Source organism: Colossoma macropomum, unplaced genomic scaffold (genome assembly GCF_904425465.1).
Source record: "Colossoma macropomum unplaced genomic scaffold, Colossoma_macropomum, whole genome shotgun sequence".
Lineage (NCBI taxonomy): Eukaryota > Metazoa > Chordata > Actinopteri > Characiformes > Serrasalmidae > Colossoma > Colossoma macropomum.
In genome coordinates this window covers 34,629,083-34,642,378 of record NW_023494810.1, presented here as the reverse complement: position 1 = coordinate 34,642,378, position 13,296 = coordinate 34,629,083, and the positions used below count along the sequence as shown (strand labels likewise).

The window sequence follows — 13,296 nt, the reverse complement described above, 5'->3', positions numbered from 1 at the left end:
GCCGTCTGATTGGATGAATTGGAGAAACAAGATTTATCAACAAAACTTAGATGCTGATTTGTACTTTTTACTATCTTAAATAAAATAAAGAGTATTAATACACCGATAGATTAAGCACGTTAGCGGACATAATGAATACCAATACATTTATATCGTTAATTCTGCTCTTTTCAATCAAACCCACATTTGATGTTATTTAAAATTTGTACAGCGCATTTTTAAAGTTGATATTCAGAATCTTCACTACTTGCACTATTTTATTTATTTTTATTGTTACTATTATTTTGTTTCTTTTATGTTAACTATATTATAATACAGTGAAATATCATACCAGATAATATAATTATTTTATCGTGTTGCTTTTTATTATAATTATTATAATTATTCTGTTTCCATTTATTCATTAACGTGTTGCTGTCTGTCTTAACCCTTTTTTATTTTTATTTTTTTATTTGGGGCAATAATAAAAACAACCCCACAGTTTTTTAAATATTCATATCTATCAAACTGTCGAGATCAGAACATACATAGTGACTCAAAATGTGCTCTACCCTAAGGTTTAGCAGAACACTGAAGTGTTAAAGTGCCAGAAAAGACACAAGATAAGTGATATTTCACTTGACCAGTAAAACCAGTTCTGAATCTCAGTTTCTAGTCCGGGTTCTGTTGAGATTTTAAGTCAGGCCGACTTTAGGCAGCCACAGGCGGGGCCTCGTGGGTGCAGTTTGTGGCGCCGTCAGCGCTCGGCGGTACACGCAGCGTCGTCTGTAACTCCATTTGCTTTGAGGGACCCACGTGTGTCCTGCAGTGCTCGGACAGCGAGGGCAGCGGGATCTTATGAGTCCAGCTTAGGATCCCAAACACTGTCCGCTGTGAGAGGCCAGAGGTTTGGAGCGGTGCGTCGCGATGCCGAAGGTAAAGAGGAGTAAAGCCGGAGCAGCGGAGCGGGCAGGGGGCTCTCTGCCTCTGGCTGACCAGCTGCTCCAGTTGGACACCATCAGGAGCCACAGCCGGGTTAAAAGCAGGGCCAGAAAACAGGAGGAGGAGGAAGAAGAGTATGTGGATGAAAAACTGTCCAGGAAGATTTTGGAACAGGCACGAATCCAGCAAGAAGAGCTGCAGACGGAGTTCGGAGTGACGCCAGAAGTCAAGAAGAAACCTTCTACTGTTCTAGGTAACTTACTGTTCTAGTTACGTTAGAGTGGCTCATTTTGGTCACATGATCTATTAAAATGTGTAATATTTAACCTTTACTTGTTGTAAGAGGCGGTGTAAATTCTCCCCTAAAATTATTATTATTATTTTTAATATTGAGTCCATATTAATCCTAATATGACCCTGCAGCTACAGCAGTTTAGCTCAATACTAGATTTAAAAGGGTAACTTCACCTATTTTTCAAAATTCCCCTTCACTAATTACTGAGATGTAATCAGAGAGATTCAGAGAGGTTTGGTGTGAAATGGTTCAGATGTCTTTACAGTGGTGGTGATAGGAACCAGGGGTCGCCATGACTACAGCACAGATATAGACATTTTATTTACTATCCAGAACCACCAGTGAACCTACACGAGTCTTCTGAGTCTATATGGAATGTTGATGATGGAAAATAGTGGAAAATCTGGAATAATCAGTTTTCTTTGGGGACTATTTTGCCTCACAGCGTTCTGCATGTATCCCTCCACCATGAATGGAGTTTAAGTTCTCTAAACTATCATAAAACAGTGTCTCAGTCATCAGGCAGTGAATTCATAACCATTTACTGTAGGAACTTTCTGTGAGGGAGCTTTTAGAGGTGGACGTCTGGTTCCTATCACCACCACTGTGAACAGTTCTGACTCGGTAAGTTTATCTAGAACAGAGCGTTTCACGCCAAACTGCTCTGAATGACTTTGTTTAATTATGCAGAAATTTTGACTTTCACCTTTGATGAAAGTTGTTGTACGTTGCTGATTCTAGAATATTTACTAACAATGACAAGAGCATGAACACACCAGTGAGGTTAGCATAGTTTGTTGAAGTAGTTAGTAAACTAGTTGTTATTATTATTATTATTATTATTGCAGGTCCAAGTTCTCAGGATGGCGACTCTGATGAAGAATGGCCGGAGCTGGGGGCTGCTGGGTCAGTGGAGGATGACATGGGGGCGGGTGCTGCGGTAGAGGTGGACCCAGAGGATGAAAAAGCCATCCAGATGTTCATGAGTAAAAACCCACCTGTCAGGTAAAGAACACCTGGACAGCTGATGAGCACAGCATGCCTTCAGGAAGGGCTACGAGGCCAAGGGGCCACATTAGAGGTGGACATTAATACAATATGTTATCATTATCGTGATAATATCGCCTATCGTTATCATGATAACTATAAATATCGGCCAAACCTACTCTGGACCTCAGTGAGGGAGACACGAGGGCTGAAAGGGGAATCGTCTTATATTTAAATCCCAGATTAAAAGAGTGAAATATTCAAATGGTAAGAGCTGCAGTTTTGTTATAGTCTGCATTATAAACACTGTTTTAGCAGGTTTTAAGTGGGGAACTTTAACCTGATAACACAGAGCTCATTAACAGCCTTTAGAACAGTTTGACCAATCAGAAGCACCTAAACACCCTATACTGTGACATCACAACCACGACTAACCGACAGTCTGATGTACTACATTCAGTGTTAAAGCCTCAAGCCAGAAAATGTGCACATGCTGGTGTTTATGGCCGAAAAAACAGGCCTGGACCTTAATTTAAATAGAAAACAAGCCCAGTTTGAATTAGTCAGAATATTGGTCAGAAAAAAAAATCACAGTTATGTATTTTCCTCAAATCGTTCAGCTCTGTGTGACACATCTGTTTGTAGAAGCTGCAGTCAGTGTTGCGTGACCATCTCAATCAGACGTCGCAACGCAAATGTTAAGAAGAGCCATTTTGTCCTTTCAACAAAAATCAAATCACCTGAGGAGCCACAATATTTTATGTCCATTTTACCATCTTGGCTGTAAATCTGTCTCAATACGTGTTAATGTACTAGTATAGACTAAAAAATATAATATAAACAAAAACACAGACTTACTTTGCTCTGCTTTAAGCTTCAGCTCAGCTACAGCTGCTTTTCTCACATCTCCAGCAGGAAACTTTTCCACAAAAGTAGAACAGTTTCTTGTAAAATGTCTCTGAACGTTCGATTTTTACGAGGCTGAAGTTGCTTCTTGTTCGAATTTGCCTGTTCCACCTTAAATGGTGCCTGAGGGGCCAGAATGTAACTGCTGCACTATTTAAGGTGGAACAGGAAAATCTGAACAGGAAGCTGGCGAATGAGAAACTGACTTCAGCCTTGTGACTTTTTAGTGTTTGTCAGTTTCTTGTTGCAGATTAAACGTATCAGGAAACCAGCTGGAGTGATTATAAACACTAATAAGTCCATTCGTCTCCAAATTATCGATGTTCATCTTAAATCTCTCTCTTTGCCGTTTCGTTAGCTACCAGCTAGGCGAGATTGTCTGCGTTGCTATGGTGACCAGCAGTCTGCGCTGATCTTCAGGGTTAAAGGGTGAATCAGCAGTTCTACATTAACTCCAGAGTTTAAGACCATTTATTGTTAAACTGTGTTGAACGATCAGCAGAGCTTTATTTTACTGTAAAGGAGGATTATTTTACTTTTACCTACAAATCTGATTCTGCTGTGGAGCCACAGGACAGTAAAAGAGCCGCAGGTTGGTGACCGCTGGTCTAAATGGTGCTGTATGTAGAGTTTTTTTATTTGTTTAATACTGATGGAGGGTTTTGGTGGCTGTTGTTTGTTCTCTGAATGTAAGAACCAACGAGAACTATAAAGAAAAACTTTTGTTTACTTGCTGGTCTCATTTATGTATTACGTGTGTGTGTGTGTGTGTGTGTGTGTGTGTGTGTGTGTGTGTTTCACAGGCGAACTTTAGCTGATATAATCATGGAGAAGATCACGGAGAAGCAGACGGAGGTCGGCACAGTGATGTCAGAGGTGTCAGGGCAGCCCATGCCCCAGCTGGACCCCCGGGTCATAGAGGTCTACAGAGGGGTCAAGAAGGTGAGATTTTATACCTGATATGAAAGACTGCTGCTCCCAGCATGCATTTGGAAGCCCAATTTCAGTATTAGAAAACTGCACATTTATAAATACACCTTATTGTAACTGTCTGACTGCAGAGTGATTCTATTAGAAAATGATTCTTTAGAAAACAATTCAGTGAATCATAAAATCTCACATTTCACAGTAGTTTGATTTGGTTATTTTGGAACAGTTCAGAATTATTGTCTGGACATCTTACGCACACTGTTACACTCACTGGCCACTTTATTAGAAACACACACCTCGTGCTTCCACTCACTGGACACTTTATTAGAAACACCTACCTTGTGCTTCCACTCACTGGTCACTTTATTAGAAACACCTACCTTGTGCTTCCACTCACTGGCCACTTTATTAGAAACACCTACCTCGTGCTTCCACTCACTGGACACTTTATTAGAAACACCTACCTTGTGCTTCCACTCACTGGCCACTTTATTAGAAACAGTGTCTCCAAAGTGGTGAGTTTATAGATGAAAATGTTAATAACTTTTATTATACTTTAATGTAAAGAGATTTTATTCCAAGTAATTTTGTAGTGTTTCTGTCGGTCCATTCATCAGGAAATTCTCACCCATCGTAAAGAGCTGCTGCTCAGGCCAAATAATGTGGGAAAATAAAAATCGCAGAAAGCCTCCCAGTCGCTAATAGCTTCAGGATATTTATTGATTATTTCTGTAATCACAGCGATGGAGTCAGTGAGACCCAGAGGGTTTTTGAGTCTGCTGTAGTTGTGGTTTAGTCGCTGACCGAGTCGTCCTCTGGTTTCAGGTTCTGTCGACGTACCGCAGTGGGAAGCTGCCCAAAGCCTTTAAAATCATCCCGGCGCTCTCTAACTGGGAGCAGGTGCTGTATCTCACAGAGCCAGAGACGTGGACGGCAGCCGCCATGTACCAGGCCACACGGTGGGTCAACATAGAAGATCTCAGGGTTCTTTAGCGTTTTGGGTGCTAATCTGAGAAGAAATCGTAGATCAGATTTGATCAGACAGATCAAAGAGGACGTCACTGTGAGAGTTTAACAGCAGCCATACGGCAGAACGACGATACACAATCAACACTGTGATCAATTCTGTACTGGTTCTCTTTTCTATATAGTGATCATATCTAGAACACTGAACTACCACATGGATCATAATGAGGAGCAATTATAAGAGAACAAAAACAACAACCAGTTTACAGTAACAGTATAATCTACATAGTAATAAGTATCCATTTGGATATTTACAGTGAATTAATTAATTAATTTACATTAATTAATTGGCTTTTTTTAAAGGGTTGATTTTGTTTTAATTAACATACACTATCATTCAAAAGTTTGAAGTCATATTTTCAACAATATACCAACAGTATTGATTGCAGATAAATGAATAAACTGATTCTAACATGATATCGAATACAGGTTTCGGATGATGAGTATGAAGCTATAAATAAAAATGTCGAAATGTCAGATGAGTCCAGAATGATGAACAGAAGATTCTAAACTGACTGAGAACGCTGTAGAACATCAAGAATAAAGTTACGATAAAATTATCATCCAAAATTCATCATATTTGAAAAGTGAAGATGAAATCTGAAAACAGAAACTTGATAAAAGTGTAATTCAATAATTACATTTTTGTTAACAGAAATACTTAAAATATTCTTGAAACACTGAATAAAACGAGTTGTTATTGCATATAAAATAACAAAGTCATTTCGTTGTGTAATTTTTCATATTTTTTTTAAGTATCACTGCTGTTTTGCTGGTGGATTTTTTCTGTTCCAACAAAAGCCGAATATCGTGTATATATATATATATATATATGTATGTTAACCGTATCATCCTCCTTTAAGCGGTAGTTTTATGTATGAAATATGTGACATTATCTAGTCACATATTTCATAAATTTGTTCTTCCCAGCATGTGTAAAAATCTGCCCATTGACTTCTATTATAAATGAGTTTAGAGTCGCTGAGTTTTCTGCTCGTTTCTAAATTCAGGGAAACGTGTTGAAGTTATTGTGTGTGATAATCGACTGTACGGTACTGATACAGCAGACAGACGTCAGACTGAAAAAACACTCCTAACACCACAGAAAATGACTGTGCATCAAAGCTAAATGGTGCACATTAAGTTTTTTGTGTCCTTTGAATAAAACAGGAACACTGACAGCGTTTAGAGATCTCATTTTATTTGAAAAGAAGCTGTTGTTAATGTTTAAAGCGGAAAAACTGAAATAAAGCTCTGATGTTGATCGGTTTGAAAATTTTAACTGACAGCACATGATGTTGTTTGCTTGTTGCTGCAACAAATTCACTAAAATAATTATTTTCAAACCGTAACGAAGGATCGTCATAAAAAATGTAACCATCAAAGTATTTACAGTTCATGCTTTCATTTGTAAATTGTCGCCCTCTCCTGGCAGCCCTTGGTATTACAGCTTAACCTTAACGCTGTGGGAGCCCTTAAACCACTGAAATGACACAGAAATTACATTATGTAGATGTAAATAAATGAGTGGTTCTTGAATTTTACTGAATGGTTTTGATTGATATTTCAAAATTCCAAATTATCCACCATCAATAACAAACTGACTAATTAAATGACTCATGTGAACAATTTATTATTGCACTTCTTTTCTTTGCATTCAGAAGCCGGCCTAAACAGATAATCAGTCTAATAAACAATCTAAAATCATTGCTTGCTTAAAATCACTTATTGAGGATGCAGTTTAGCACTGATGAGGACCTTTCAATAAACTGACCAGATTTAAAAGGTCCAGAATCTTTTTTGAGCTGTGAAATCTTTCTCTCAGCGTTCGCAGCAGCTTTATTTCTCTTTCCTCATTCTTCTCTGTTTCTCTCTTTGTCCTGGTGTAGGATCTTCTCCTCTAACCTGAAGGAGCGGATGGCCCAGCGCTTCTACAACCTGGTGCTGCTGCCGCGGATCCGGGACGACATCACAGAGTACAAGCGGCTGAACTTTCACCTGTACAGCGCGCTGAAGAAGGCGCTGTTTAAACCCGGGGCGTGGTTCAAAGGTGAGCGTCCACTCCTGTAAACGTTCCAGCTCAAATTCTCTTCCTGCAAAACCTCTTCTGTTCTGTCTGGAACAAAGAACCGGGCTTTCTCCTAGACGTGATGTCACCAGGGGCGTTCGGGTTTCCTGGAAGAGGGGGCAGTGTTGTGTTTTAAACTGACCAATCAGAGTTAAGAATGCTATTGTCGGGTAAATAAGCGCATTTGAATGTAAATTTTTAAACCCTTATGCAATTTGTCATATGTAGGTTCTCTATATTGACGAGAATATTGGGAATACAGTTGTATTGGAAAAAGAAACATATCTTAAACATATATATATACACACATAACTTCAAATATAATGTGGAAATCCAAAATATATTTCAAACACACAAGTTCATTGAGCCAATTTTTTTTCCATTTTCATACATTTGGGAATGTGTTTAGTAAATACACTTTACATATCATCACTATCAAAACATTGAATCACCAAAAAAGGTAACTTTACAGGAGAAGGAAATTGTTCTTAACCTTTAATTGACATTATTGGAGAAATTTTTATTATTATTATTATCCAGGCAATTTCAGCCATTTTTATTAGTACATCAATCAGGAAATTGTGACACAATGTCAAAAAAAGTGTCAAAAAATAAAAAATACAAAAATGAATATGGTTTTGTCCCAACAGTGATGATACGTCTTTTCCATATGGGGGTTGACCACTAGGTGGCAGCAGTGTTCTTCCACTGTCTGTACTGTTCATGGTTGGGTAAAGAACAAATGTGACTGTGTTTATCCAGATTTCTGAAGGACCCAGACCACATGTCTGTTCCTGCTCTGAGCACACCTGGTCAGGTGATCAGTTCTATAATAGTTTGTTACCTGATTCCGGTGTGTCTTAAACTGGAATTCTAACTAAACTGTTATTTACTTTCGGGGTTTTTCCTACCAGGCAGTGCAGCACAGCGCGGTACTGTTACTCATCTGAACACAGACCTGTCCTCACCCTGATCCAGAACCTTTGTCCATCTCCCATTAGCAGGTTTATCAGGTTACTTTAAAGATGTGTTCCCGCACAGATTACGACAGACAACCTGTTAAAGCTGTAACCTGTAACCTAATCCAAAAGACTGCTGTCTTAAAGCAGCGTAGTCTGATTATGTCCACTTACATTCGGAGTATTTGTCAAATTCAATAACCAAACAGGAAAACTGCACTTCTGAAACAAAATGATTATAGAATAGAGCTGCATTAATGCTTTGCGCTCCATAAAGCTGTCAGACATCACGATGACAGTATGAGAAAAGATGAATTATTATTAAAATAGAAGGAATGTCTTTGACTGGATGTGTAAACAAAAATCTAACTAACCTCTCGCAAAATACAAAATTACAAAAGCACCGTTCACTATTGTGCAAAATAATAATAAATGAAATATTAACAGCTGCTTATATCAGAACTGAGAGCACATTTTTTGAGCACTGAAAGGCTGAGAAACAGCTTTTTCTACAAAGGCTACAAAAACAAATATATATATATATATATATATATATATATATATAAACGTGTGTACAAGAATGAGTACATATTTTGTTTATTTTCAGAGATTCAGAAACCAATGTGTCCTTTTTTTATAGCTCATAAAGACTATTTGTTTCACACACACAAGAAAAACTAGCTGCAGGTCTGCGCTCTGGATGTGGTTTGAGAGACATTTTGAGGATGAATTTACGGAAAAGATTTGGGTGACTATTGACTTCTAGTGTTTGTTAGCTATATTAGCCTCGTAGCCCCAGGGGTAAAACTACAGAAGCAGCGTTTGGACACTAAGCGTGTCTCAGCTGATGGACTACTATGGAGATCATTTTGTGCCAAAATGTTTGAGAGAAGATCCTGATGTTTGAGAGAGGAATGTTAGGGTTTGAGAGGACAGCGCTGCTCTGAGTGCAGAACCTAAAAATGTGCACAATAACGCCTCTCTTTCAGAGCTCATACGTGCAAAACACTCTGGTTTTCACTCAAAACTGGAAACTCTTCACCTTCAAAACTCGTAAAACGTTGTTGTCAAACGTTCAGAGATTTTACAGCGAGCAGATGTGAAAGGAGAGAGCGGCTGCGGAGCTGAGAGCGGAAATGATTTGTGCAGATTTTCAAGTTTTGAATGAAACCAGAGTGTTGAGCAAATCTGAAGGTGTTTATCTGCCGCACTTCATGCTGACGAGTGCGTTCAAGTTCAGGAGCTGCGCTCAGAGCACCGCTGTCCTCTCAGACCGGAACATTCCTCTCTCAAACACCAGGATCTTCTCTCAAACATTCTGGCACAAAACTAACTCCACAGACTACATTTAAAGAAAGTGGGCGATTGTGTATGTGATTTTTCGCTGAACTCGTTCCTTTAATAGATCAGTCAGCGGATCGATCAGTAATGAATGTGACTCTGCTGCCCCCTGCAGGAATCCTGATCCCGCTGTGTGAGTCGGGGACCTGCACTCTGAGGGAGGCCATCATCATCGGCAGCATCCTCACCAAGTGCTCCATCCCCGTACTGCACTCCAGGTAGCACAAGCACATACAGAGTTAGTGCTGGGCCAAGTGTGGAATTCTCCTTTATTTAATAATTTATGGGTTCAACAATAAGATTTTTCATAAGCCAATTAATACGGTTTTGTTTAATGTGCTTTTTTTTTGTTGTTTTGCGAATGCTCACAAAACCACACAAACCAAAATGAAGAAGAAAAATGAGTGAAATACAGTTTAACTTAAATACAACATTAACATTACATTCAATTTCAGTTTTAAATTATATATTTTGCTGCTTTCGGATCAAAACCTTGTTACCTCCATTTTTGCTGTTTTTCAGTTTTTGACATATTTGAAAATGCCTGTTGTTCTTTACATTGTGTCTAAATTTCATGATGAATGGACCAGAATAAACGACCCAAAATGACTTGGAAAAAAGTCTGGTTCCATTGACTTACATTAAAAGTAAAGTACGTTTTTTCCTTCTCCTGTAAAGTTACTATTTTGAGGATACAAGGTTTTGTTCCAACAGCAGTGATATGGTAAAAAGTGCAGCGTTATACTTTTATGTGTTTTTCCCTCAAAGCAGTTCAAAAACTGTTTCTGAGGAATATTTTCAATTTTGTTTATATGAAACAGCTCAGGTTAAAAACAGAAAGGAAAACCAAGGATCTGAAATGCAAATCTAAATACATCGTTACTGGAAGGAAATGGGTTAGAATTTAATTGGTGGTAGGGAAACATTTAATTGTTAATGATTTTGTTTAGTTGCCTTTAGTTTGTTTAGTTTGTTTAGTTTCTCAGCTGTTTAAGGTGGATAAAGATAGATAGATAGATAGATAGATAGATAGATAGATAGATAGATAGATCAATCACTTTTATTAATCCCAGAGGGGAGGTCGTCTATTACAGCAACACAAAGTCCAGTAAAGAGCAAAACAAGCAAAACTATTACCGTACGATAATATACAGATGCATAAATAGAAAAAGTAGATATATAATAAAATATACTAAAACAAGCATAAAATATAACGTGCAGTACAAAAATAAGTAAGTAAAATCGCATAAATATTACGCGGGTGACAATGTCGTGGTGCATGTCACATGTAGTGTAAACAATAACACACATTTATAGTTGTGCAGTATGCCTGGGTGTATAAACGAGTGGCAGTGCTACTTTTAGAAAGACTATTTGAATCTAATCGTGTTTACCCACATATATAATCGAGTCCATCCTCTCCGCAGTGCTGCCATGCTGAAACTGGCCGAAATGGAATATAATGGCGCCAACAGCATCTTCCTGCGTCTGTTACTGGATAAGAAATACGCCCTGCCCTTCCGCGTGCTGGACGCGCTGGTGGCCCACTTCTTGACGTTCCGCTCGGAGAAAAGGACGCTGCCCGTGCTGTGGCACCAGTGCCTGCTCACACTGGTGCAGCGCTACAAGGCCGACCTGTCCTCCGAACAGAAGGAGGCGCTGCTGGAGCTGCTGAAGATCCAGAACCACCCGCAGATCTCCGCCGAGATCAGGCGCGAGCTTCAGAACGCCGAGACCAGAGATCTGGAGGACGCGACGCCAGTAATGTCGATGGACTGAGAATTAAAAAAGAAATAAATAACGGACTCTCGAATTTGTTCACCCTCTACAGACGTTAAAGGAACAGCTCATTCAGAAATGCTGACGCTGCTAACAGTGAACGCAGGTGAACAGCTGGCATTTTGCAGATGACAGTTGCCATCATGCTAAATGGTGACAACTAGCGTCCATTCATTGTTATGCACATTGGCATGCTTATTGAAGCTTCCCTTTTAAAGGGGAATTCCACCAGTTCTTCAAAATTCTGCATAATTTAGGGGTTGAGATGTAATTCGGAGTGGTTTGATGTGAAGTGGTTAATTGAAGGGAAATTTACTGAGTTCAAAAATACATTTAGGCCAAAATCTTCTCAAAACCATCGTAAAACAGTGTCTCAGACTTTAGGCAGTGAATTCATAACCATTAATAATGTCTGTGAGGGAGCTTTTAAAGGTGGAGGTCTGGTTCCTATCACCACCACTGTGAACAGTTTCACACTAAACCACTCGGAATGACTTTGTTTATAGTTTATTGATTAAATAATCCAGATTTTTAAAAATATGAAATTCCTCTTTAAAGTAGGATTGTCCAGGTTTGGTCCTTTTTTCTTTCTTTCTTTCTTTTTTTTTTTTGGACACTGCTTTAAAGGTACACTGAATAAGAATTTCCATTCATCCATGAGGTAATAAAACTATTTTATTACTTGGCTCTAATGATGCAACATGTAGAATTTTACATGGAGACTTATTTTCCAGCCGAATGCTCTCATTTACTAGACTGGTGCACCACTGGAGGGTGATGTCATGTTCCTTTATGCACCTCAGTGGTCCACATGTGGTTTTAATTACTTAGTGTACCTTTAATTCAACACTTCTGGAATATTCTGTTCATCATTCGGTCAGACTTTTTGTTTTCCATTCTTTTGAATTCTGTTTAGTGGAAGCTCTATTTACACTTCCAAAGAAGTTTCTGAACTTGTAGTGATTGATTAGATTTGCAGTGTAGAAATGCCTTGTTTTTCTGTCAGACGTGAGTCACGACGTTTAGCAACCTTACAACTACTGACAAGTTGTAACAAGCAAGAGAAACAAAGGCAAAGTCATGATAACTTTCAAAGCACTGACACTGAAAGGGTGATTTAGGGCAAACTCCTGTACACTTTAGTCCAAGGCTCAAAAACCATATTTCTAATAAAAGTACTGTGTGAACTGTATGTATGTGCATCACTGGAAACAGAGGTTATTAACTCTACTGGGCTGCATGACTTACTATTGCTGATATCATTGTTTGCTGTTCTTGACCTGTTTTCTTGGCAGGTGTGAGGCGTTGAGTTTCGGGCACATCACCTGACTGACTTTCGCTTTCGTGTAAACACTAGAGGTGTTTAAGATAAGCGCATTACTAAAGTGAAAGTATTGTTGCAGTCAAAGTAAACGTACCTTTCCAGAAAACAACTGGAGTAGCAGAAGAAACAGATATTTAAGTACTGAGCAACGTACAGAACTGCAGTGGAACTTATTAGAACATCCAGCATCTATCAGTATGAGAACTGAAGTTCGTTAGACTCTGGATTTTGTTATTCTTTTATTTTTTAATCCTTTTGATGTCAAATATAATGCCAAGTCTCGAGGAGTGAGCAGAACAGGAGCTGAACCAATACAACAGATCAAATTCATCCCAAAAAAGGGATGAGGAACTAAATGGTAATGACTGAAGTAGAGAAGAACTGAGCGATGAAAACAGTAAATGTGACATTTTTGTAAGAATCGCTGAAGTATGGTGTGGCATTGTTTGATGCCCTGTATTTAAAATAAAGCGGTCATTAAAACGTAAATAAAGCATAATTTGGCTTTTTAATGTAAAATGTTGTACAAAATAACTTGAATAGCAAAAAAAGGGTGGAATTGTTATACATGGTTTGTCATTGTTGGGGCTCAAATTAAGTAAATTTCATAGCATAAGTATTGGGCGAATGACCAGTGATTCACTGCTCGGGTGTTCCCCTTAATTGTAAACAGAAGAGCTTTTGATGTAAAAGGTACAAATGAGAACTGAGAATTTAGCATCAGAACAGCTGGGCATTCCAAAAAAACGGTATGGAATAA

The 13,296-nt window shown here is 38.6% G+C and overlaps 1 protein-coding gene across 1 annotated transcript; it reads left to right on the top strand.

Moving 5' to 3' along the window:
* The first annotated feature begins 748 nt into the window (after positions 1-748).
* bysl (bystin-like) lies at positions 749-12,404 on the top strand. Its single transcript, XM_036559807.1, has 7 exons — positions 749-1,174; positions 2,065-2,221; positions 3,913-4,051; positions 4,865-4,998; positions 6,955-7,115; positions 9,549-9,651; positions 10,861-12,404. Exons 1-7 carry the CDS (start codon positions 907-909, stop codon positions 11,210-11,212), a joined length of 1,314 nt encoding a protein of 437 aa, XP_036415700.1. The 5' UTR covers positions 749-906; the 3' UTR covers positions 11,213-12,404.
* The last annotated feature ends 892 nt before the right edge of the window (positions 12,405-13,296 follow it).

Excerpts from the sequence above, each read along its gene's own strand:
- bysl (XM_036559807.1), top strand. The coding sequence starts at position 907 with ATGCCGAAGGTAAAGAGGAGTAAAGCCGGAGCAGCGGAGCGGGCAGGG. Across the intron at positions 4,999-6,954 it reads GCCATGTACCAGGCCACACG|GATCTTCTCCTCTAACCTGA; the intron begins GTGGGTCAACAT and ends GTCCTGGTGTAG. Across the intron at positions 7,116-9,548 it reads ACCCGGGGCGTGGTTCAAAG|GAATCCTGATCCCGCTGTGT; the intron begins GTGAGCGTCCAC and ends TGCCCCCTGCAG.